We start from the raw sequence: 22,415 nt of genomic DNA on the forward strand, positions 1-22,415 counted from the left end.
GATCCCTGCGTGGTTTTGTCAAAGCAGCTGGGAGAGAGTGAGTGAGTGTGTGGAGGGAGGAACCAGCTGGTGCCTCAGCTGCACCTCTGTTCTGCTCGTGTTTGAGTCATCGATGCTTCGTCCAGATCAGCCGGAACTGTGGCTCCATCACACACAAGGGGCCCCGACACTCAAAGATGGAGCTCACAGATCATGGGATTAGCACACACACATGTTGTCCTATTTATATTGTTATCATGTTTATTAAATTTATAGTCCATTTCATCGTTTCTAACACACATAAATATCCTAAAAAGGCCAAAGAAATAAAGCAGGTATTATCTTAAATGAAAGGTAATAATAAGTGTATTATAAAATCATGTAATACAGATCATAAAGAGTATATTTTATTGAGAAGCACAAACATGAGTCCAGAGAAACAACCAGTGTGCAGCTTTATATCCATATATATATCTTATATATATATATATATAAGGGATATGAACAAAAAATGTCCAGATATTATCCAAAACACATATCACCCAGCCTTACAGAAATATTGATTTGCTTTATATCGTGATATATATCGATAATTAATGATATAAAAATTATTTTCCCACGCTCAGTCCTCATGTGCAGGAGCTCAGGTAACAAGTGAGCAAACTCTTGCAGACGTCAAGCTCTGTTTGTTGTTCTGGAAAATAACTGTTTTTCATACTTCATGTGTGCATTGTTATTCCCATTCTGTGTATCTTGGTTTCTAAAATCCTCCCAAATCCTCCCATAATAATGGAGAACATGACTCTTCTGCCCTCGGCAATGAGTACATGTCTGTATTAGTGTTGTGTCAGGCCTGATACGAACGTAAATCTATTTAATTATTTCTTTTTTAGGCAGGGGATTATAAGCATTTTCGTCACTGAGTTATTTTAAGATTCCTGCCCACAGGCTAAAATGGGATTATCTGACAATTGAAGCCTGGTAAGTCATTATTATTGTTGTTGGTCTGTTGCACAGACATGTTCATGCAGAAAAACAGACGCTGTTTAGAATCAGTGCAGCTTCATGTTGGCAGATGAAGATGCAGTAAAAATGAACACAACCTGGTGCTGGATTCAACCTGTCAGAGTTCACTGTCACCTTAAATCCACACAGATTGACCAATAACTCGCCAAACTTGACAGACTGAATATAACCGATCCTTATGATGCTGCCGGCATACTTTTTATAAGTTTGTAAACAGCCGGAGAGAACATTATTCCAACATTAGTATGTTTGCTGCTCCCTGAATGAACTGCAGAAAGATTTAAAATATAAAGTCTCACTGGATGTTTTTAGGAAAACGCTGGACCACTTGGAAGTGGACACATCTGTCTCTACAGGTTCTTGCTGATATATGGGTTTTTTAATGATTCTGTGGGGAAGATTGTGATCCTAATGTTTTTGTATAGTATGTATGGCACCAACAAAACTGAGAATCTTTTTGACTCTTGTAAACACAGCTTCCTGTAAGTTTCCCAGTCGTACAGAAAACAGAGGATCAACTCAATAAGCTCATGTATTGGTTTTAATACAAATTCTCCTTCTTCTTCTGTATCTGCCAGGCATGTCAGCTGGGTGAGTCGTCAGCATCACTTCAGGCAAACAATGCTCAAATTCATTCCAGGCATCACGGTGGAGGCCACAACAGACAACCAAGGACAAGTCTGCCATAGTGTGTGTTTGTATTGTTGTGCGGCAATGCAGTCTGAGTCATGGACCACGAGTGTTTGTGAACGCTCCAGAGCTGCCAACACCTACGAACAACGGCTGTCTACTGGGTTACAAAAGCCCTCCTACATAAAAGTGCTCTGTGTTGGTGGCAAGGCCATTTTCTTTCAAATTAATTACGTATATACCAGTTTTAATTTAAAATAAAATGCTTTATACAGTGTCCATTGTGAAGAACTTTGATTTGAAAAACGTAGTGACTTATTCCCAAAACAATTGAATTAATATTTATTTACTGTATTGATTTAGTTAACAGGGACAGTGTACATTAACATTAACATTTCTGTAAATGCACCAGTTAGCCAGAAGGCAATTTTCATCTGTAGTCCCTGGACAGATGTTTCTAGTCAACCTAAAAGTAAAATAGAATGTTAAAATGTAAAGTCAACACATGTCTATTAAAACCTAACAGAATTACAACAATAAAAACAAACAATTATTCAAAGAATAACTGAACAACACCAAGGCAACATGTGAGGACATAAGCTGGACTAAAGACATAAGGACAAATTGAGTAAAGCAAGATGACAGCAGGTGGCAGCAAATTCTATCAGCAAATGGATCCTCAACAGTCTTAAATGTGTACTCACCTACTGTGTAATGTTGTCAACTTAATGATACCAGTCACTATGGAGAAATAAAGTAGTTTGTAAGTGTTTTTCCGATAGTAGCTTTACTATTTGTCAATTTCCTTGTTTTCCTTTAAAGAAAGAGTTTATATGTGCTGTAATTCATGTTTAATCTTTATGTTACTTTCTCATTTTGTAATTGTATTGTAGTATGTGCACACTATCTCTCATGTCATGTCATTTTAAACACATTTTGTTCCTAAAACATGAAACAAATACATATATTTCAGCTCTCGCCATCAGCCGCCAGCCATCTTTGTTACTTCACTGCCCCCTGCAGGGGAACACCTTACACGGTTTTGTTTTGGCTTTAAACTACGTCACATCCGGGAAGACGGTCATTTTGAACAACTCATGGCGGCTGAGCGCAGAGGTGAGTCGAGTTAATCTGTCTCCATCTAACTTCTATTTAATAGAATTAAACGTTTCTTTCTGTGTTTATTGTTTAAATTCCAACATAGTGTCACATAATGGTGGCATTGGTTCATAAAATGTCGTCTGTACCTGGTGTAGTTTTGCCAGCTGTATCACTAGCGTGAATTAACATGTTTTTAACCGTTTATTTCTCATTATCTGTTTTGTTTTCAGACTTCAAACAGTGTTTGCACCACTACATCGTTGACAAACTGGAAAGGTACGACTGTTATTTACCACGTGTGTTTACAACTAGTTGAATTTAGAGGACGAAGTTGTTTAAACCGTTAGCACGTGGGGCTCGCAGAGTAAACATTTGTCAGAAATTATAGCTTCAGAGTGAATGTTCTGGAAGTTATTGTATTTTTATAAATAGTTGTGCAGACCTCTTCCAGCGAGTCTGAGTCTGTAGTGACTCTGTACTTTCCTGTAGTGTCTGCTAGAGAGACATGTGAGGCTGTTTGAGGCCCTGCTGTGACTCCACATGGCAGGGCTATAGGTAAACCTCGCACAAAAGTATTTAAATTATCTTTAGAAGAATCCATGCACAATAACTGCAGCATGCTTTTAATGTAGTCAGTGTGCATTTTATTTATATGCAATTATTTTGTCTCTGGTTTGGTAAATTATGGTCAAAAACGCTTGGTTCACTTATTTTTATTGTCAAAGAACTCAATTTCATGTCTTAATATGCTTATAGGCCAATGTATGTTTTGTATTTGTTATTTTTGTGTTTTCCTAAATGTCCTACTTATTTGAGTGTTTTAACTATGAAGGTGCAAATGAAACTACATTTTCCTGTGGGGCTTCTATTCTGACTTAATATTAGGCAATTATGTTATCTATTCTATTCTGTTTTTCCCCCTCCTTGGAGGATAATGTGGTAGATTATGGATGGATGTTCAATGAATTCCTGCTTTGTGGACAAAACATGACATTTTTTAACCAAACTAAAGTTTTTCATAGTTTGTAATAAATTGTTAAATGGAGCAAAGACATTGGGAAATATTCACATTTAAAAAGCTGAAAAAACAGCAGTTGTATTTATTTGAAAACAAACCGCCAATTTGTTTATGAATTGAGTATCAATAGTTGGCTATTAATGCAGTAATTGATTAGAACTCGCTGAATTGTTGCTGCTGTTTAATAAAACCTTTTGTTTTTAACAGGACTGCTGAAATGACTGCTCCACTCGCTCCTCCTGACTGATGACTGACATCTGCTCGTCTTAGATGAGTCTGACTCAACGCTGAAAAAGACAGGTTTGTATTTTAAAGTGGGGGATTTCATGAGAAAATGTCAGTGGTGAGATACCAGTTTTCTTATGTGTAATGATCCTTTGTGACTTATAAAATCATAATTAGCTGCAGCCCTAGTGTTTTTCCTTATACGTGTTAAAATAGTGAAACTTGTGCAGACCGTTTCCAGCGAGGCTGAGTCTACAGTGACTCTGTTCTTTCCTACCGTGTCTGCTAGAGAGAGACATGTGAGGCTGTTTGAGGCCCTGCTGTGTACTGTATATGGCAGGGTTATAGGTAAACCTCACACAAAATGACTTATCTTATTACTTTAAACTTAACTTCACCACTGTTTAGACCAATGATTATCATGAGTTGTAGCAGATAAAAGAAATATAAAACAACGAAGACTAGGATTTTGTGATTTTGGATGTTTTCATGAGTATTTTGACAAAGTAAAATCAAGACCTTGTTTGTGGAAATTGGGTTCATGCACTAAATGTCTGAGTGATTTGTGTAATGGGTTAAAATGACACATCTGACTGTTCTGTTTTCAGTTAAACCTCAACATAAATCCACTTCTGTCAGTTTCTGCTGTTGAATTTACAGTTTTCCACCATAGGTTATAGAAATATTTCTAATTTTCTTTTCCAGATGTCCTAGAACGTCCTGGGTTGGCCACAGTAGGTCATGTGACTGTGTTCATTGCCACAGCATACCTGGATATGAAGCTGCAGGAAACAATAGTATGTCATATAAAAATACCAAGTTTGTCATCTTCAGTCAAAATCTTCACCTAAAGATAACAATTACTATTCTTAGAATACAACTTGAACAGATTTTTCCATCAGTTTCATGTTCTGTTTTTTCTTTTCACAGGAAGTGGGAGCACAAAGTCGCAGCATCCTCTCTTTAATGCAGGAATTTTGCCCAAGCATTGGAAAACCTGTAGCTTGTGGAGCTCATTCACAAGAACTTGTATGAACTTTTACTGCCCCCTGCTGGCAAATACTGCCAAGTGCATCATTATCCAATGTGCACAGTAAAGTGGGTCAGCTGTGGAGTAACAAAGAATATGTAATGTTGAAATTTAACAATTAAACAGAATTATTTTTCTTAAGCAATATCCATATTCACACTTGGTTGCACAGTGGATTTGTTAACATTTCTCTGTATTTTCCCAAATTTTTCTTTTTGTAAAGATTTGAAATACTTTATTAAATGTGAGTTAATTTGCTCTGTTTGTACCTTGTTTTTTGTGAGCACTTTTACTAACTTAAAGAACTAAAATTGTCGAGGGCTTAGGAAATAAGATTGTTGAAGGCTTAGGAATTAAATAAGTTATTGTCCTCTATGCAAAGCTTGTTGCAAATGTGCTGTAATTTCATTTGAGTTTCCTGATTTAAAGATGAACTACTTAAAAAAAAAAAAACGTAGGAGCCGTTGTTTGTTGGTATGTTACTTTGTATGATAACAGACTCAAACCAGAGCTGGAACATGGACACACGGTTATGACACATAAGCAAATAACCCAAGCTAATATGCTTTAAATTAAATGCTAAAATGACTCCAAGTTAAACATTTGGATCTGTGTTGGATGGCCGTTCCTATCTGTGTGATAATGGCAGATAAAATAGATGGTACAATGGTAAAAAACTGCTGTTTCATGTGTCATATATAATGTTGCTGTTGTAGATGATCTTCATGTTGAGGGTCTTTGTTCTGCTGCTTGAGTTCAGCCACTAAAAACACCCAAGCATGATCAGTTCACTGATTAATATCATGCAGGCCATTATATTAATTAATTAGCCCTTTTTATGACTTCAATCTTGTGTTGAATACATTGATTCTGTTTGACTTTCACCATGATCAAGGTCATTGCAGGTGAGTAACTTCAGTGTTAAACTACGCATAAGGTGTTTAAGGTTAAACATGGAACGCCTTTGAGTGGTGATTGATGAATGTAAATTGAAACCAATTTAAATCAATATTTCAGCGTCAGTATAGCAAGCAAAGTTACTTTCACCTAGAACATTTTATGTTAATTTTGATTACATAATGATTTTAAATATCGAATTTGACTTAACTACGTTTTTATTTTTATCATAATGGCATTGGACTTAACCTGATCGTTTACAGGTTGTTGTTTTTTTTAATTGTGGGGTTGCCCATGAGGTTGATCTGAAAACAAGTGTTACTGTTTGGTATTTTATTCTGTCTCGAGCGGAAGTGACGTCGTTACTTTCAGTTTCCTCAAGACTGCAGTAAAATTCAGCCAAGAAGTGAACAAGCGATCAAATAAAGTAAGTTTTCTGCGCTCGTGAGACGTTCACGGTCTAAACCCGGTAGTATTTTCACCTTTTCTAACAAACAGTGACTCGAAACAGCTGTTCTCTGCTGCTAATTTAGAAAGAAACTCTATTTGTCAAAGTGCGTTTTTGTTTTGTTTTTAAAAATGCTACTTTTAACTTTGGCGCGTTCACGTGTTTTCACTGTCCTTCGTTGTAATTCATACAATTTAAACCGACAACTTTTGAAACACTTTCACTTTGGATAAAACGTCCTCAACCTTTAGTTTCTAGCTGAGAGGTCACGTGTTCAACAGCAGCACGTGTTCGATAAAATGGACGCCGTTAATGCGTCGTTCGTGTGTGTTTATAGTGTTTGAAGAAATGGAGAAGTACAGAGTATACGCGCCAAGTTTTCTGCCCTCAGGACTCCTTTTCATAGATTATTAACCACGCGCCGCCCTCTGCTGGCAGTCAGCATGAACTGCAACAACAATAATTACACTATCATGTGTACTTGTTCACCAAAAGTATTACATCTTGATTTTTTTTCTTATTTATTGTATTTCATGCATTAATTCCCCCAGTGACTGTGGAAATAAATACAATGAATTCATATAACTACAGTACAGTCTACTTCTAGCCTCTTCTAATTGTATGGCAAACAAATCATAATCTGCATAATTTATAAAAAAAAGTTTAGTTTTTGGCCTGTTTTTCCCTCGTTTTAAGGAACATTACATTCCAAAATGTACAAGCTAGTTTTAAATATTCTAGCCAAGCAAAATTTGCTTCCTGCATTTGAGGATTGTTTTTCTTAAAATGAATATTTAGCTTATTTCGGGTCGGGCTGTTTTCACAGTGTGTTTTCAGCCATTTGATGTATTTAAACCTTTAAAAAGTTATTCCTATGTGTTTTGTGTTTGCAGATGGATTTCCTTGTGTCGGCCACGGTGGATCTGACTGTTTACCACGATGAGGCCAAAGTGCGAGAACTCTTCAGGTCACATGACTTTGTGACGACAGATGTGAGCAGAGGTCAGTTGTCTGTCGAGGGATCATTTTTGAAGCTCAAAGCTGTGAAGGCCCATTTGGAGCAGCTTGATTCTCAAATCCAGACCGAGATGCCTCCTCTGGGCTCATCTTCTCGAGTCCAGTCGGTTTCCTCTGGAGCGATTTCCAAATCCTACACCAACAAGAGCAGTCCAGGCTCAGGTGATAACACAGGCAGGTTTTGGTCTGGAGACGACCCTCTGCACGTTTCTCCACCGTCGTCAAACACTCGCAGTGATTCAACCTCTTCAGAGCAGAGAAATTCCTTTTCTCCTGGAGCAGTTCAACATACTTCAGTCAGACGTGGAAGTCATGAGTCGTTTGTAGTTGATGTAGACGTGTACCATTACGCAGCGCAGATCAAGAGGAAAGACTTTGACTCTATTGTAGAGAACCACAAAGTTCAGATCATAGTGCGTCAATTTGCCGATAACGCAAACATCACTCTACAGGGGAGGAACGCAAAGATGGCCGCCAATGAACTCCAGAGGCTCCTGAAGGGTCTGAACAGTTCACTCCGCACACAGGAAGTTCTCCTGAAGGACATGAATCATGAAGGCAAAGTGCTTCTGCAGAGGATTCAGAAAAACAACAACATTCAGGACACGGTGCTCGTGTGTGAGATGAGCGACAGACTTCGCCTCATCGGGCCGTCGAGCGAGAGTTACGAGGTGAAGCAGGAGCTGCTGGGGAGACCGGTCCAGCAGTCGCAGCGTGCGGGGAGAACGCTCGAGAAGAAATCCAGGTGGAGGAGCCGCTCTCTGCCACCAATCAACCGACAGAACAATGAAAGAGAAGGCGGGGCCTTTGCTCAGCCATCACCTGTAGGTGCTGTAGGATACTCGCCGTCACAGGAAGTTGTCAAAGTCAGGCAGGAAACAGGAGCTCGTCCTGGTCAAAGTGTAGCTTTGAGGAGAGTCCACTCTGAGACGCGTGGAAGGAAAACAGAAGAAAAGACCAACGTTCCTGTTCAAGCGAAGGAAAACAAACTTAAAATTCCAAATTACAAGCAGTTACTAGTTTTAAAGAACAATGTAAAACAAAAGTTTAAAAGTTTGAGGAAATGAAAAGGTTCAGGAATTCTTTTGCTCCGCTATTTCTCACCAACATTTGGAGCATGTCGTAGGAGATGTCTCGGAGCGTCCCAGACACCAAATCTCTGTTCTTCAGTTAAACCACACGTCTGTTCATAGTTCCCGACGTCCATAAATTGCTTTAAAATTGTGAATTAGTGTTGTCTGATCCCAGCATCACACGTCATTTGCAAAATTCTGTTATCCACCAAGTGTTTCTCAAACTTTTCATACAAGGACCCACTTTTTAAAGATCACAAAATTGCATATTAAATATTATTGCATATTTTTCTCAACTTATATCATTTTGAACATCCAAGACTTAAAAAATATATCACTTCATTTTATGCATGATATTTAATAAATCTTAAGTAAAAGGCTTGAAAAACAAATAAGATGGTGACTCAAAATAAATCTCCTATGACCCACCTGTGTGTCCCGACCCAGATTTTGGGAACCACTGCTGTCATCACTGTAAATTTTGTCGTGGTATAATAACACTGAAAGAGTCCATTTAGGACCAAATGTACTTGGAAATATTGTTGAATTTGATTATTTTAATGTTACTTTAAAAAAAAAAAAGAGTTGAGAGAATCTTAAATTGAGATTTTTTGTGTAACTTTGACACTAAAGGTTAAATTGACTCTTTTAGTGCAAAAAAAGTTCTTTGTACTTCTTTATAAGAATCTTAACTTTATTTGTAAGAATCTTAACTTTAACTGATTGTATTTGATGAATCTCTGTATCGACAATTTCTGATGATTCTGTCTTGTTATGTTTAAAAAGTACTTCCCCACACTTAAATTCAGATACGGCACAGTTGTTGAGTTAAATAATATTTGTAATATTTTGTGATCTAATTAATGTTTTGTTCATGTGATTTATTTGTGATTTTCTGTCCTAATTTCATCAGTTCAATGCAGATTCTGTAACAAAGAAATCATTAAAACAGAATCATTTTTCAACATTTTCTCACAAAACAATGTATTGATTTATCGAGAAGAATGGTTGACAGATGAATTGATGATGAAAACAATGGTTAGTTGATGCCCCAGTTCAGTGTTTGATAGAGGAAGTGATGATGAGGATGTAACAGGTAACTGAAAGGATGTTTGACTGAGTGCTTTACTGTGTGACTGTACACATTTAACACCTTTTACTGTAGAAATGTGTTGTTTGTGTGTATATTGTTCATTCTGCTTATCTTCAGGAGGTTGAGGAAGGAGCTGGAGGCAGTCATCCCAGCAGACACTGGGCGAGTGTTCATCCAGGACTGGTCATCAATTTATCACCGGGACATGTGAACATGTTGAGACAAACAGGTACGTCATAAAGTCTCATTCTGATTTTTTAGGTCCCTTTAACTCACAGGTTTCTGATCAATCCTTGTATCAAGTGATTTAAACCTTAGGTCTGGTTCTAATATTTGTCACACTAGTACCACTAAGCACAAATAAGTGCTTTTTATAAGCAAGCTATGAAACATTTTTTATTGGAAATCAGCTTTTTTTTTTCACCTGCATCTAACCTAATTATTGATATTAAACTTTTTTTTTTTGTTTTTCATGTTTTCACACTTTAAATCTCAGGTTATTTGCCATGATGCTGTCATGGTCTTAGGTGAAAATTATTTTGTGTGAGTGTGGGAAATTGTGACAGTGCCACCTAGTGGAAAGGGCATACTTTTTCTCCATATGATGCATGTATTATGCTTTAAAAGTGAGATAAAAAATGTCAGTTTAAGTGAGTTTCAAATGGACATTTTTGTACTGAACAGTGAGTATAACACTTGTTTGCACACAGTGTATTTTAGCCTTACTGTAGGAGCTGAGCTGGAAACAACAAGATCAAATAAAAATAAACAATCTTTCTAAACCAATCAAAATCTTACAACCAAAATGATCAAAAAACAAAGAATGAAAAGTGCATAAAATGTGCAAAATTGGTCCATAGGAAGCAACAGCTGCACTCATGGTGACATTTAACTAAAGATTTACTTTGACCGCTTGAGTCTGTGTACTATGCTAACTTAGTGTTGTTCAAAGTATGATTTCTAACAAAGATTGACCTTGTGTGCCTAAAGTTGTTTGGTAATTTGGGTAAATTTAACCTTTAAGCTGACCCACAATCAGACATTTTCAGTTAAATTACTTTCACCTCATGTGAACGTCAAATTTAAAGCCAAACATTATATTTTACATATTAGAAATGTTGTGATAGCGGAGAAAAGTCCACATTTTACAGTAGATTCCATGTCTTTCATACATATAAAACAAAAGGAAAAACATTTTCTAAGTTTAGTGGAATCAAGCCATGCAGATAGTTTTGGTTTTATTTTCATTCACCGTCAGTGAGAAGGAGAAATCAAGTACATGTAAATTTAGAGAGTCCTCTCCAACACTGATGTCGTAACAGTTTCGAACACATGATTACAAAAAAAAATCAGTACCAGATTAGATTTAAAGTAAAATAACTGACAAAAAAGTGAGTGTCACTGAAAAATGTAAATGTCAATGTAGTCACTGAACAGACTGTAGCTTGTGAGCTGTGTCCCTCGTCTGTTGTTGGACAGATAAGCGTTCGCTGCTCAAACATGTCAGAGCAGCCGCTTTGTTGTTTTCTTTTCTTTACTGTGACATTTGATGTTGAAACGCTCAACTGTGTGTGAACTCGTCGGTGTTCTGAAAGCTTTTTAAAGGCACAGTGATCCACTAACATTTACAATGCAGAAAACATGACAGAAGGGGGTTTTTCTTCTTAGTTTTTCAGTTTTTACTATAAGTCGTTGAATAAAAGGATCTCTAACTCTTGTTTTTGTGATTAAAGGTACAGAAGGCCAGGATTTCCAGCATTACTTAGCATTTATGAGCCACAACTACAGTTTTACAATTTTGGCACCTATTTCCATCTGGTGCTTATGTTACATCCCTTTTTTTTTACTGGGTTAGGGTTAGGGTGCTTGTACTGAATTGTTCCTCTCCTTTCCCCCCCTTTTTGAGAAACCTATGTGGTCAGTGAGTAGATAAAATATTTGTTAGGATGTAATGTGGTATATGTTTATTCAAAGTTGTATAGAAAACAAAACATTTTTGTGTATAAAGCAAAAACAAATTATGCTTGTGGTTTCAAGAAAAAACAGCAAGTGGTGTGAATAAGGATTAGGAAATCCTTCGTCAGCATTCCTGTATGCTGCCTGAACTCACCTCACACACACACACACACACACAAAGACACGCTTAGCTTTTGTGTGACATGAAAAAAACCACCTTTTTGGCTCCAGTATCCAAACAGGGCTGGGAACCTGAAGTTGAGAGCAAAAAACCCCTGAGGGACACGTTGTGTTGTCGATGCCAATGTTAAGTTTAGAAAAATGCCTCGATCCTTCCCATGAGATAAAGGCCACTTTTCTTTTTCCTATAACCTCAAGTTTGCAAGGTTAACTCTGCTGGCACACATGTCGGCTCCTGCATCTGGGAAGAACCGACTTTCGCACAAACATTCTGCACAAGTCAAGGCTGAGAAGAAGCGAGAGAGAGTTTAGGGTTCAGAAACATGGAGGTTTTGTGGCAGGAAGAAACAGACGGACAGAAGAGGATGCAGAAGCTTTTTAAAGATAGACGGCAGCCTTTTTACATTCAGTCTTTTCAGCGTGAGGGCATAGGCTGACGGGCAGGATGACGTGCTGCAGCTTGTAAACCACAGTTCTGTGTGACTTGACTAAGCACACCCTTGATTCCACCACTTCCACGCCCACAACACGCACACACTACCGGGCCCCAGAAGTCGACTTTACTTCTCTTTCTTCTTCCTTGAGCTGCTTTCTCTTCCTCTGTATCTTGTCTGACTGATTCTTTTTGGCGTGTTTGCCGGGTTAAACGCAGGTATGGCGGAGCTGGAGGGCCTGGAGTTTGGGAAGTCAGACTTTGTGCTCCTGGATGAGGTGACGATGGAGCAGTTTATGGAGAATCTGAAGCTGAGGTAAGGCCTGAGGTCCTGTTAGAGAGGAGAGGAAGCAGCCGGGTGTCAGAGATGCAGAGGTTCACGCTTCACGTGTACTCTCTGTATGATAGGCAAAGCTTCATATTTCTATTTCTATTTCATATTTTTTCCTTAAGTTGGCTGTTACAGTCCTGCTCAGATGTCTCTGAAACCCTTTAAGGTCTTTTCTCTTTAATATTTACCACTACTTTCATTCAAACCATTCACTGTAAAAAGAAAGTAGTGAAAGTGGTTACAAACCTGTTAGCAGTTGTCTCACTTTACTAACACAAAGTTGTCTCTGTCTTGACATGAAACAAATAACTTCCTGTGTGAGTATGTCACCGTGCGACACAAGATCTAAACACTGCTATACTGAGACACAATTTGTCCGGCAACACTGTAAAAAAAAAAGTAGTTGTTTAAACTTGCTAGTTGGTTGTACTTGGTATTTCTTGTTTGAAATCATAACTCAACTTAAATTCAGTATAGTTCTCAGTATAACAGTGATTAGATCTTGTGTCAGCTGGTGACATTCCCTCACTGCACACAGGAAGTGATTTGTTTCATGTCAAGACAGATGCAGCTTTGCCTTAGTAACCTAGAGACTGCTAATAGGTTGGAGTTTGAATGAAAACATAAATAAGTGTTGATTAAAAGTTTCAGAAGTTAAAATTCTGCTGCTCAAAAAACCTTTAGCAGAGTCATTAAGTAGTCTGCTCTGCTGCTGTATACATCCAAACACTCCCTCAGTCAGGTATGATGATGTTTTATTTGAGAGAGCCTATTTCAGACCAAACAGATGCCGAGTGACATCAAAAACATGAAAAGAAAAACAAGTGGGGGGAAAAATCACCTAAAGTTACGTACTGAAGCTTTAACCTGACTGAAGATACAAGGATGAATCATGAGGTTATTTTTCCCGCTCAGCCTCAGGGTTTACATGTTAACATGTGGTTGATTGGATCATCACCACATCACAGTGGTTGTCATGTCAAGCAAATTGTACCAAAACACAACAACGGTTTCTAGAAAACACCCGTCACAGTGAAAGTGTTATTTTCTTTCCTGGTTTTGTTTGGGGAAATTTGGTATTTTACACTCGGCTTTGGTAAAAGGCATTGACTGCCTTTTTCATTCTCACTTCCTTGTTGTCCTCACAAGATCTTTACCTAGAAGCAGAAATAACATGAGATAAACTGTAGCTGCATTCTTTCTTCTTCAAGACCCTCAATTAACATTTTTCCACATATGTAGTTCCACTGGTTTAACCACAGTGAATAATCTTTTTTTTCATACTGTCACCTGTTAAAACTTATCTGGTGCTGATTGAAACCGTGTAATAACTTCAAAACATAAAATAACTTTTTATTTTATGACTTGACAGGCCAAAATGCTGCTGACAGACTTTAAATGAACTGCATTGTGGGTATGTTTTTCAGACAGAAGTAGAAACATTTTACACTTTCATTGTGGCAGCGCGAGCGCCAACTAATCAAATCACCATATGTGGCTATATTAACACAAGCACTAGCTAATCAAACCATATTATGCAGCTTTTTAAATATAAGCGCTAACTATAATCAAATCACATTTATACGTTCAGAGTTTTTAGCAGTTTAGCAGTGTAAGCAGGCGGTCAAGCTTTACTTCTGTTAGCTGCTTTAAAAGCTTTAACGATTTACATGACGTCTGTTTTTACATGGAAATGTCGTAGTTTTTAGCATTAGTGGCTTGTAGCCTTAAAGCTTTAGAAAGAAGGAATGAAACGAGAAAAATGTCTCATACTCAGGTGGTTAAATGCTAACATGTTTGTCCTGAGCTAATCTCTCTAGATTTGTAGAGAGGACAGTGTTACAACTATTAAAACATACAGCCAGCACATCATCTATATATATATATATATATATATATATATATACATATACACACTGGTCCTTTAAGTTTTGAAGTAGTTCCAGTAAAAAAGGAGCCGCATATTTATATGTCTTTCCTTCCAGTACAGAATTGACTTCAAATCTATAAGTGTTCACGTTCAGCTACATTTATTAGTCACAGTGAATGATGCTTTTGTTCAGTGACTAACCAGGAAGGAGACGAGCGGTCACTTCTCTTTTCTGAGCCAAATCCAGCTCTTCCTCAGAGGAAACCTCAAAAGCAATATTATCAATTTCAGTCATGCTTCCTTTTACTAGTTAGCATAGTGAGATGTTCTCCTGAGATGTCAGTTCTCTGTTTATATTATCTGTCCCATTTTATATTGTTATGGTTTAGAATAATAATTTCTCAGGCTGCACTATGTGACATTCCCTCGTTCTCGCGTTTGTTTCTAGTGTCTGGAGCTTTTCATTTTCATTGTTGACAACGAAAACATTTGTCAGGCTGATGATCCGCTGTGGCGCCCTCTAAAGGGGAGAGGCCGAAAGAAGATGAATGTTTAGTTATATTCACTTAACTTCACTAGACTGCGTGCTTGAAGTTTAAGTCATTGTGGGAAATGTTAAGGATAACCTAGATCAGAGGTCTCAAACTCACACCCCGCAGGCTTCATGTGGCCCTCAAGTCAGTATCATGTGGTCCACCACTTACATAATATCAAGTCATAATGCAGTTGATATAAATGTAAATACATTTTTACTGTCAACACAGATGCTTTTATTTTGAAATTGTGTGGTATATATCTGCCATCACAAATATCATAAATATGTTTTAATGCTTTATGGGGTTTTTTCCAAGAAAGTTTGACTTGGACCCCAACTGACCAGACTAGATGCTTGGTGAACCCAAGGTCATTTAAATTTGAGGCCCCTGATCTTAATACACTGTAAATGTTGGCAGAAATGTGAAACACAAGCCCAGCTTTTGATCATTCAAATTTAGACAAAATATTTAAATAAATAGATGTTTTTTTCCCCACTTCACGCATCAGCAGATTAAGTCTGCCTAGATATTCCCGTATTCCAAACATTGGGGTAATCCAGGGTTAGTTGCATCGTCTGAACACAAAGACAAGGTGGCATTTCTCAGCCGACCTCGATGTATCCATCAAACTAAGGCATCATGCATTAGATCACCATTCTTTCTCTTCATATTGGCCCATTGTTTGGTTACTATAACACATACTTACACACAGTTACTGTTAGCATTTTGTGTTGCGGTAAGATTAGTGTGTCATGACATTTTCACTCCTCCCAGCTCAACAACGCCCTTTGAGCCACAAGTCTTCATTTCCTGCTTTCGGAGTACACACACACACACACACACACCGACACACTTGTGTCACTTCCTGTCAGCCACATATGACAACAATGCATGATCATTTTGTAGAACCGTCATCTTGAGGGTCATGGGTGGTGTGAAACCATGAGCAAATGTTCTCTTTCCTGAAATGAGTGGTTGAATAAATGAAACACCCACACACACTCTCACATGTACATTTTATACTGTAATGTAGATTCTAATCATGTTGTCTATTTTTGGGGACAGGTTTGAGAAGGGTCGCATCTACACCTTCATCGGAGAAGTGGTCGTCTCTGTCAATCCTTACAGACAGATGGACGTTTACGGCAAAGAAACCATCGATGCGTACCGGGGCCGGGAGCTGTATGAGAACCCCCCTCACCTGTTCGCCGTCTCTGACGCAGCCTACAAGGCCATGAAGAGAAGAGCCAAAGACACGTGCATCGTCATATCAGGTCTGTCACTGGCAGAGTCTCACTTCCTCTCTCAGTGGAACAAACCAAAACTGTGGGAGATTTCATGTGAAACCTGCTCAACATATGAAAGAGATAGTAGTTTAGATCTTCACTGTTTTACATGTTAGAACTCTTTTGCTATATTATCTGACATGACAACAGCCATCAGTCCGTGGCTTTATTGATGACGTTTTTGTCACGTTATTGATTGTTCTTCAAGTAGTTGATTCATAGCTTCCTGTACATGTTGTGATTTGGGTCACAATAGTGAAAACAAAATGATAGAGAGAAATGGAATTTAAACCTAACACTTTAGTTCGAGATATGTGGTCATACTCGGTTAAATGCACGTTCCAAAGTCTCAGTCTTTCCCACAGCAGCTCAGATTCTTGGCTCCATGTCATCTGTCTGTCTGTCTGTCTGTCTCTCTCCTCCTTCTCACAAATGATTCACTGAATGGCCTCAAACATTGAAAAAACAACATATGAATGATGCCATTTCTTTCAGCTTTTTCTATGTATTTATTCCAGGTATAGATGAGAGAACATTGTGGTTGGTCTCCTAGCAACAGTTCTCTGAGGCCTTTATCATTTTTAATTGACTCTCATGATGAAAACATGACTTCTATTTAAAGACATTCTGTCCCAGCTTCTGTACCTCAGACCTTTATTCACCTAATATTTGAGCTCACAGTACTTGTTTTTTTCTTTCTGGAGCCATAGAATAATCTTTTTATATGTGCATTAGGTAAATGCCTCGCATTAAGAAGGCGGCCATTTTGAGCACACTTAAGTATCTGAACTCTTGTTTTAAAGCCTTCAGAATCGCAAATTCAACTCCTCAGGAAAATGTTTACTGGTGTTATAAGTCAAGAGAGAACTAGAATAAACTTCACCCCCTGGTGGCTATTGGTCTTCAGGAGGAACCTGGAACACACATGGGTTATACGGCAGCCTGAGTGGACAAACTAGCCAGAGTTTGTGTTTTTAAGCGTAAATTTGCGATTAAAAAAGGAAGAACGAAATACTTTCTGGTTCACAAAGATAACCATTGTTACCTTAAACGCTTGGTTAGACAGAGGTTAGTCTCACCAATAGATGTTACTATTTCACACATACTGGACTTGTAAGTTTAGTTAATACATGCAGCTGTTAGGATGCTGTTTTTCTGAGTTTTTGTGTTTTGTCCTTCAGGTGAAAGTGGTGCGGGAAAAACAGAAGCAAGTAAATACATCATGCAGTACATAGCAGCCATCACCAACCCGAGTCAGAGGGCAGAGGTCGAGAGGTGAGCAGTGCTGCCATTTTAAGGTCATGACTGATCATGTATGATTTTTTTAAGACAGAGGTATGAACTCAAATGTTGCTCCAAATGTAACCCAAATAAATTATTAGATTGTGAGGGTTTCATGCTCCCACAAATCATCTCACGTTCTTCTGTTCCTCGCTTGCCTCCATCAACGGCTGCCCGCGATAAATCTACGTGATAAATCAGCGTGAAGAATGTGCTGCTCAAGTCCAACTGTGTGCTGGAGGCCTTCGGGAACGCCAAGACGAATCGCAACGACAACTCCAGCCGCTTCGGCAAGTACATGGACATCAACTTCAACTTCAACGGCGAACCCACCGGAGGACACATCAACAACTACCTACTGGAGAAGGTGAGTGGAGGTTGGATGATGGAGGGTCCTACACTTTAGACTGGAGACCTTCACGTGTCCAATAACCTGCAAAACAAAAGAGAAAAAGTTCTGCTCATGTACTTTTCCCCCGACCATGAATGTTTCACGAGGCAAAGACAAAGAGGTGTGAGGGAAGATCCGCGAATAGACGCGTCTGTGAAGCCGGTGTGCGGCTGCTGTTGCTGCTCTGTGTTAATGAATGGTTCACCTGGGGGGCTGCTCTCCATGCTGCTGCATTTATTCTCTCCGCTGAAGAACCGTCTGGCGCTCGGAGTCGGTGTGAATGATGGTGCCATGATTCTTTCTCAGAGGGCAGAAATAACCACACTGTTCCTCAGTGGTGCCGTTGCCCTGGCAGCCATCAGTTTTAAACTGCTACACACACTCTCCTGGACATGGTCTATTTTTCTTGAAGAATTTAAACAACTGAAGTGCTGAGAAAAGAGGGTTTCTGTAGATAAATGGTAGATTTTGACATCTGACAGCTCATCCCTCTGCTCTGTCCGTACGTCTTATTTACGTTTAGTCATTCATTCATTTTCTACCGCTTTATCCTCCACATGAGGGTCATGGGGAGCTGGTGCCAATCCCAGCTGAAATAGAATGAAAGACGAGGTCGCACACTGTCTGGACAGGTCACCAGTCCATCACAGGACAAACAACCATTCACTCTCGCATTCACACATGCAGTCAACTTCTGTTGTGTATGACAAAATGTTTCATTTTTATTTGTTGCTACACAGTTTGTGTGCACAAAAAACTGTGTAGAGGTTGCTACCAACTGGTATTGCTAACAATTGCTCGCCCAGGATATGAAACAAGCTTCACACCTTCTTCTTCTCCATTTTTTGGTGTATTTCTGTACTGGTTGTATATGAAGACATTTCTTGAAATGATGCCGTGTTTCTTTTGAAAATGAATGTAATGTTTTGCTGTTTTCCTCTTAAAGTCCAGGGTGGTTCATCAGCAGGGGGGTGAGAGGAACTTCCACTCATTTTACCAGGTAAAGTCTCATCAGTGCTGCTGTGACAAAACTCACAGATGACACACGATTATACTCATGTCCAAACGAACAGTCCAGTGTTGCAGATGAACTGTACAGGTATGAAGGTCCGTTTTAACTTGTGTGTCTGTTTTTGTTTGTGTAGTTGCTGCGTGGAGGCTCTAATGAAATGCTGCAGTCACTTCACCTGCAGAACGACCCTGCTGTTTATACGTTCACCAGAGAGGGAGCAGCAACAACTGTGAGTTGTGTTTTACATTTTACGATTTCCGTTGCCAAAGTCCAGAGTTAGAATCATATTTTCATCATTGTTCATTGTTTCTTCAGACCTCGAACAATGATCACACGAGCCACAAAGCAGTCAGGAGTGCACTGGAAGTTATCGGCTTTACAAATGATGAGATTGACTCAATTTACCAGATCCTGGCCTCCATTCTTCTGCTGGTAAGTTACAGCACAGTCTGATAAACATATGACATTTTAAAGCTCATACAAAAGGATTTAGACGACGGGGACTCAAACTTAAATATACACATATATGTGTATATATATATATATGTATATTTGTATATGTGTGTGTGTGTACAATATTTATATATATATATACAAAAGAGGCCTCCCCAAAAATATAACCCAAAAACAAACAAAAAAAGTCACATACTGAAGTGAGATAAATATGAAGGCCCAAGACGATTTACAGCTTTAAATACCGATAAACGGACCTTCAATAATTCTAAAACTCATACAGTTTCACTTCTTATAGTTGAATTTTCTTTTCTTTCTTTCCTTCAGGGAAATATGCAGTTTGAGAGCGACGGTGAGAGTGTTGAGATCGTGGGCCTGGAGGCTGTGAACCACATTGCTGAGCTGATGGCCACAGACCCAGAGAGCGTCACAAAGAGCCTGCTGTACCGAACTGTTGCCACCGGGGGCCGCGAGGTCATCGAGAAAGGTCACACGGAGCAGCAGGCCTGCTTCGGACGGGACGCTTTTGCCAAGGTTCTGATGACTGGATTAATTTTGACAGAGCAAATGAACGGGACGAGATTCATGTTTTTGTCATTTAGAATCATTTAGTGTAAGGATGCATTGTTAACACACACACACTTTACTCGCTGCAGGCTCTTTATGAAAGACTGTTTGGCTGGATCGTCGCCCGCATCAACACCGTCATTGAAGTGAAAAACTACAACCCAGTACTTCATGGGAAAAACACAGTAATCGGAGTCCTGGACATCTACGGCTTTGAGATCTTTGAGAACAACAGGTAATATTTTTTGTCTTTTTCATACATGATTCATGGTTGACGGAGGTAACAGAAGAGCTTTTGTGTCTTTGTCGTGTTCCTGTCAGTTTCGAACAGTTCTGCATCAACTACTGCAACGAGAAGCTGCAGCAGCTTTTCATCGAGCTGATCCTCCGACAGGAGCAGGGCGAATATCAGAGAGAGGGAATCACCTGGCAACATGTGAGAGACAAACGCTAACAAAATGGCGTCGACAGTTCAGAGATCAACACAGTTATTCCTAGTTTCTCGATGTTGTTAGGTCTTTGTTAGGGATCCCAAACATGAATGGTAATCCATAAACACTGGCTTGTTTCTGTGCCGTTCACACAGATCGACTACTTCAACAACCAGATCATCGTGGATCTGGTGGAGCAGCCGCACAAAGGCATCATCTCCATCCTGGACGAGGCTTGTCTCACTGTGGGTAACGTCACAGACACTGTCTGCCTGGACAGCATGGACACCAAACTGGCCCAACACCCCCACTACACGTCCCGCAAGGTGAGAACAGCCCTCGGCGTTAAAGTTTGGAGCTGCGTCTCTGCCCCTCATATGAACGACTCTGTCATTAACACGTCAGCTTCTCCACAATCACAGAATAATAATTACATTATATATGTCAGAAAATAGTGGCTGAGCTCAAACGGTATAAAAATCCTCGACGTTCCTTAACAACGGTTTACCATTCACTTGTGAATGAATGGTGTGTTCCAGTTGTCGTCAAAATTCACTGAGTCTAGATGGCTAGCCAAGATGGCGGCCACTCGCGTAAATAATAAAAACAACACAAGGCGAGATATGTTTCTGTCCATTACTCAGGCAATTTGGAGGTAAATTCACTCCCAGTTCCGCCTTCAGATTTAAATTGATGGTGCTAAAACTACGTGTGCTCTACACTACTGTCTTCAGTTTGCTAGCTATCTCAGCGCTTTGTCCTGAAAATGTGTCTCAATGTAAAAACACACAGAAAAACAGAAAACCTCAAACACTTTATTTAAAAATGAGAAATAAAGTAGAAGAGGCTGCAGTACCACTGATAGATGCAAAGGGAGACAGAGAGCAGGACTGGCTAAACCAGCTCTGTTTGTATACAGTATGTTGTTGAACTGACGCCAAAAAGGTGGAAATGTCGCCTGTGATTTTAGTCTTTTACGTTAATATTCGTACAAACAGTGACAAACAGTGATATTTACTGAAGTTTACATGATTTGAAACATGTTTTTTTTAAACACTTAGAGACCTTTTTCATCACCAAATGTGACAAAGTGGTACGTAACACATTCTGCTGAGCGGACAAAGTCAAAGACATCTTTAAATGATGGTTAACCAATTTATGATCACATTTTTACATTCTGTTTTTAGCGTGTTAAAAAAAAAAAAAGATATTTGAATTTTCTTATATTAGGAAGTGGTAATTCTTTGTTGACATATCCTCAGACTATTACAGGAACTGTGAGGGGGAAAAAAACCCGAAATGGGGAAATCTTATTTTTAGCCAAAGCCACAAATGTCACCATTTTCAGAAAAAACTTAGTGACAGAAGTTGTTTCACACTTTAAATGAGAGGCACTTTAGGTCGTAAACACATCGAGTCCACAGAGGCGGCACCACTGTGAATGACTGATGATGAGCTGACACACATCACATTCAGAACCATGAAAATAAATAAATCAGCTAAAAATGTACGTGTGTCTTGGAGAACATTTATTATATTAAATATTGTTTTAAAATACACAAGTGTTAAAAATAAGACACTAACACAGGTGCAGTTTTGTGTTGCTGCCAGTAGAGAGCAGAGTTTCTCTAATATTCAGAGCTCAGACTTGTTTTACAAATCAAGATAGAAGAGAAGAGAATATATAGTATATGATAGACTGAAGATAAACAAACATTAATATTAACCTTGAGTTTCAGTCTGTTCCTTTGTTCAATCACAAAACCAACTATTGAAAAATTAATTCAAACAACAGTGGCTACAAATGGTTTTAAAGTCGACATCTGTGTTATTTTCCTGTACATGTGTTATTTAAAAATACATTTAATGAGAGTTTTTCCCTCTATTAACACTTGCACAACCTTCTCCTCATACCCAGCTGAGCCCCACGGACAAAACCCTGGACTTCCAGAGACACTTTCGTGTTCGCCACTATGCTGGAGACGTCACGTGAGTCTCATATACATGCTCTGTTCATATGCTGGAGGCTAAACCTTTATAATCTTATTGAAAGGGGCACCATGGGATGATTTTTGCATTATTTATACAAACATTTATTAAGGTTATTACGGGAATGTGAAGAAATATTAATAAAACTATTAGTTTTATTAA

The 22,415-nt window shown here is 38.8% G+C and overlaps 2 protein-coding genes, 1 long non-coding RNA gene and 2 other non-coding genes across 5 annotated transcripts in view; all 5 read left to right on the forward strand.

Moving 5' to 3' along the window:
• Positions 1–2,685: 2,685 nt before the first annotated feature.
• Positions 2,686–5,267, forward strand: LOC131447495 (uncharacterized). Its single transcript, XR_009234048.1, has 5 exons — positions 2,686–2,751; positions 2,967–3,012; positions 3,962–4,054; positions 4,685–4,776; positions 4,910–5,267. It is a non-coding gene; the product is annotated as an uncharacterized LOC131447495 (long non-coding RNA).
• On the forward strand, positions 3,171–3,308 carry LOC131448015 (small nucleolar RNA SNORA9). Its single transcript, XR_009234145.1, has one exon. It is a non-coding gene; the product is annotated as a small nucleolar RNA SNORA9 (small nucleolar RNA).
• On the forward strand, positions 4,204–4,344 carry LOC131448016 (small nucleolar RNA SNORA9). The gene has a single exon (XR_009234146.1). It is a non-coding gene; the product is annotated as a small nucleolar RNA SNORA9 (small nucleolar RNA).
• A 951-nt stretch (positions 5,268–6,218) lies between the features above and the next one.
• Positions 6,219–9,409, forward strand: LOC131447494 (uncharacterized). The gene is made up of 2 exons (XM_058619309.1): positions 6,219–6,333; positions 7,248–9,409. The coding sequence occupies exon 2, from the start codon at positions 7,248–7,250 to the stop codon at positions 8,436–8,438; it is 1,191 nt and encodes a 396-aa protein (XP_058475292.1). The 5' UTR covers positions 6,219–6,333; the 3' UTR covers positions 8,439–9,409.
• Positions 9,410–9,521: 112 nt separating this feature from the next.
• The window catches only part of myo1g (myosin IG), a 45,002-nt gene continuing 32,108 nt past the window's right edge, over positions 9,522–22,415 (forward strand). Inside the window, exons 1-13 of the mRNA XM_058619308.1 lie at positions 9,522–9,766; positions 12,326–12,422; positions 15,909–16,117; positions 17,311–17,404; positions 17,612–17,777; positions 18,748–18,801; positions 18,947–19,042; positions 19,129–19,245; positions 19,594–19,800; positions 19,923–20,068; positions 20,155–20,269; positions 20,420–20,590; positions 22,183–22,253. Of these exons, the coding sequence (XP_058475291.1) occupies positions 9,751–9,766; positions 12,326–12,422; positions 15,909–16,117; positions 17,311–17,404; positions 17,612–17,777; positions 18,748–18,801; positions 18,947–19,042; positions 19,129–19,245; positions 19,594–19,800; positions 19,923–20,068; positions 20,155–20,269; positions 20,420–20,590; positions 22,183–22,253 (1,559 nt within the window). The 5' untranslated portion in view covers positions 9,522–9,750. The remainder of the gene's footprint in view (positions 9,767–12,325; positions 12,423–15,908; positions 16,118–17,310; positions 17,405–17,611; positions 17,778–18,747; positions 18,802–18,946; positions 19,043–19,128; positions 19,246–19,593; positions 19,801–19,922; positions 20,069–20,154; positions 20,270–20,419; positions 20,591–22,182; positions 22,254–22,415) is intronic.

The sequence above is a fragment of the Solea solea genome, chromosome 20 (assembly GCF_958295425.1).
Source record: "Solea solea chromosome 20, fSolSol10.1, whole genome shotgun sequence".
NCBI classification, from domain to species: domain Eukaryota; kingdom Metazoa; phylum Chordata; class Actinopteri; order Pleuronectiformes; family Soleidae; genus Solea; species Solea solea.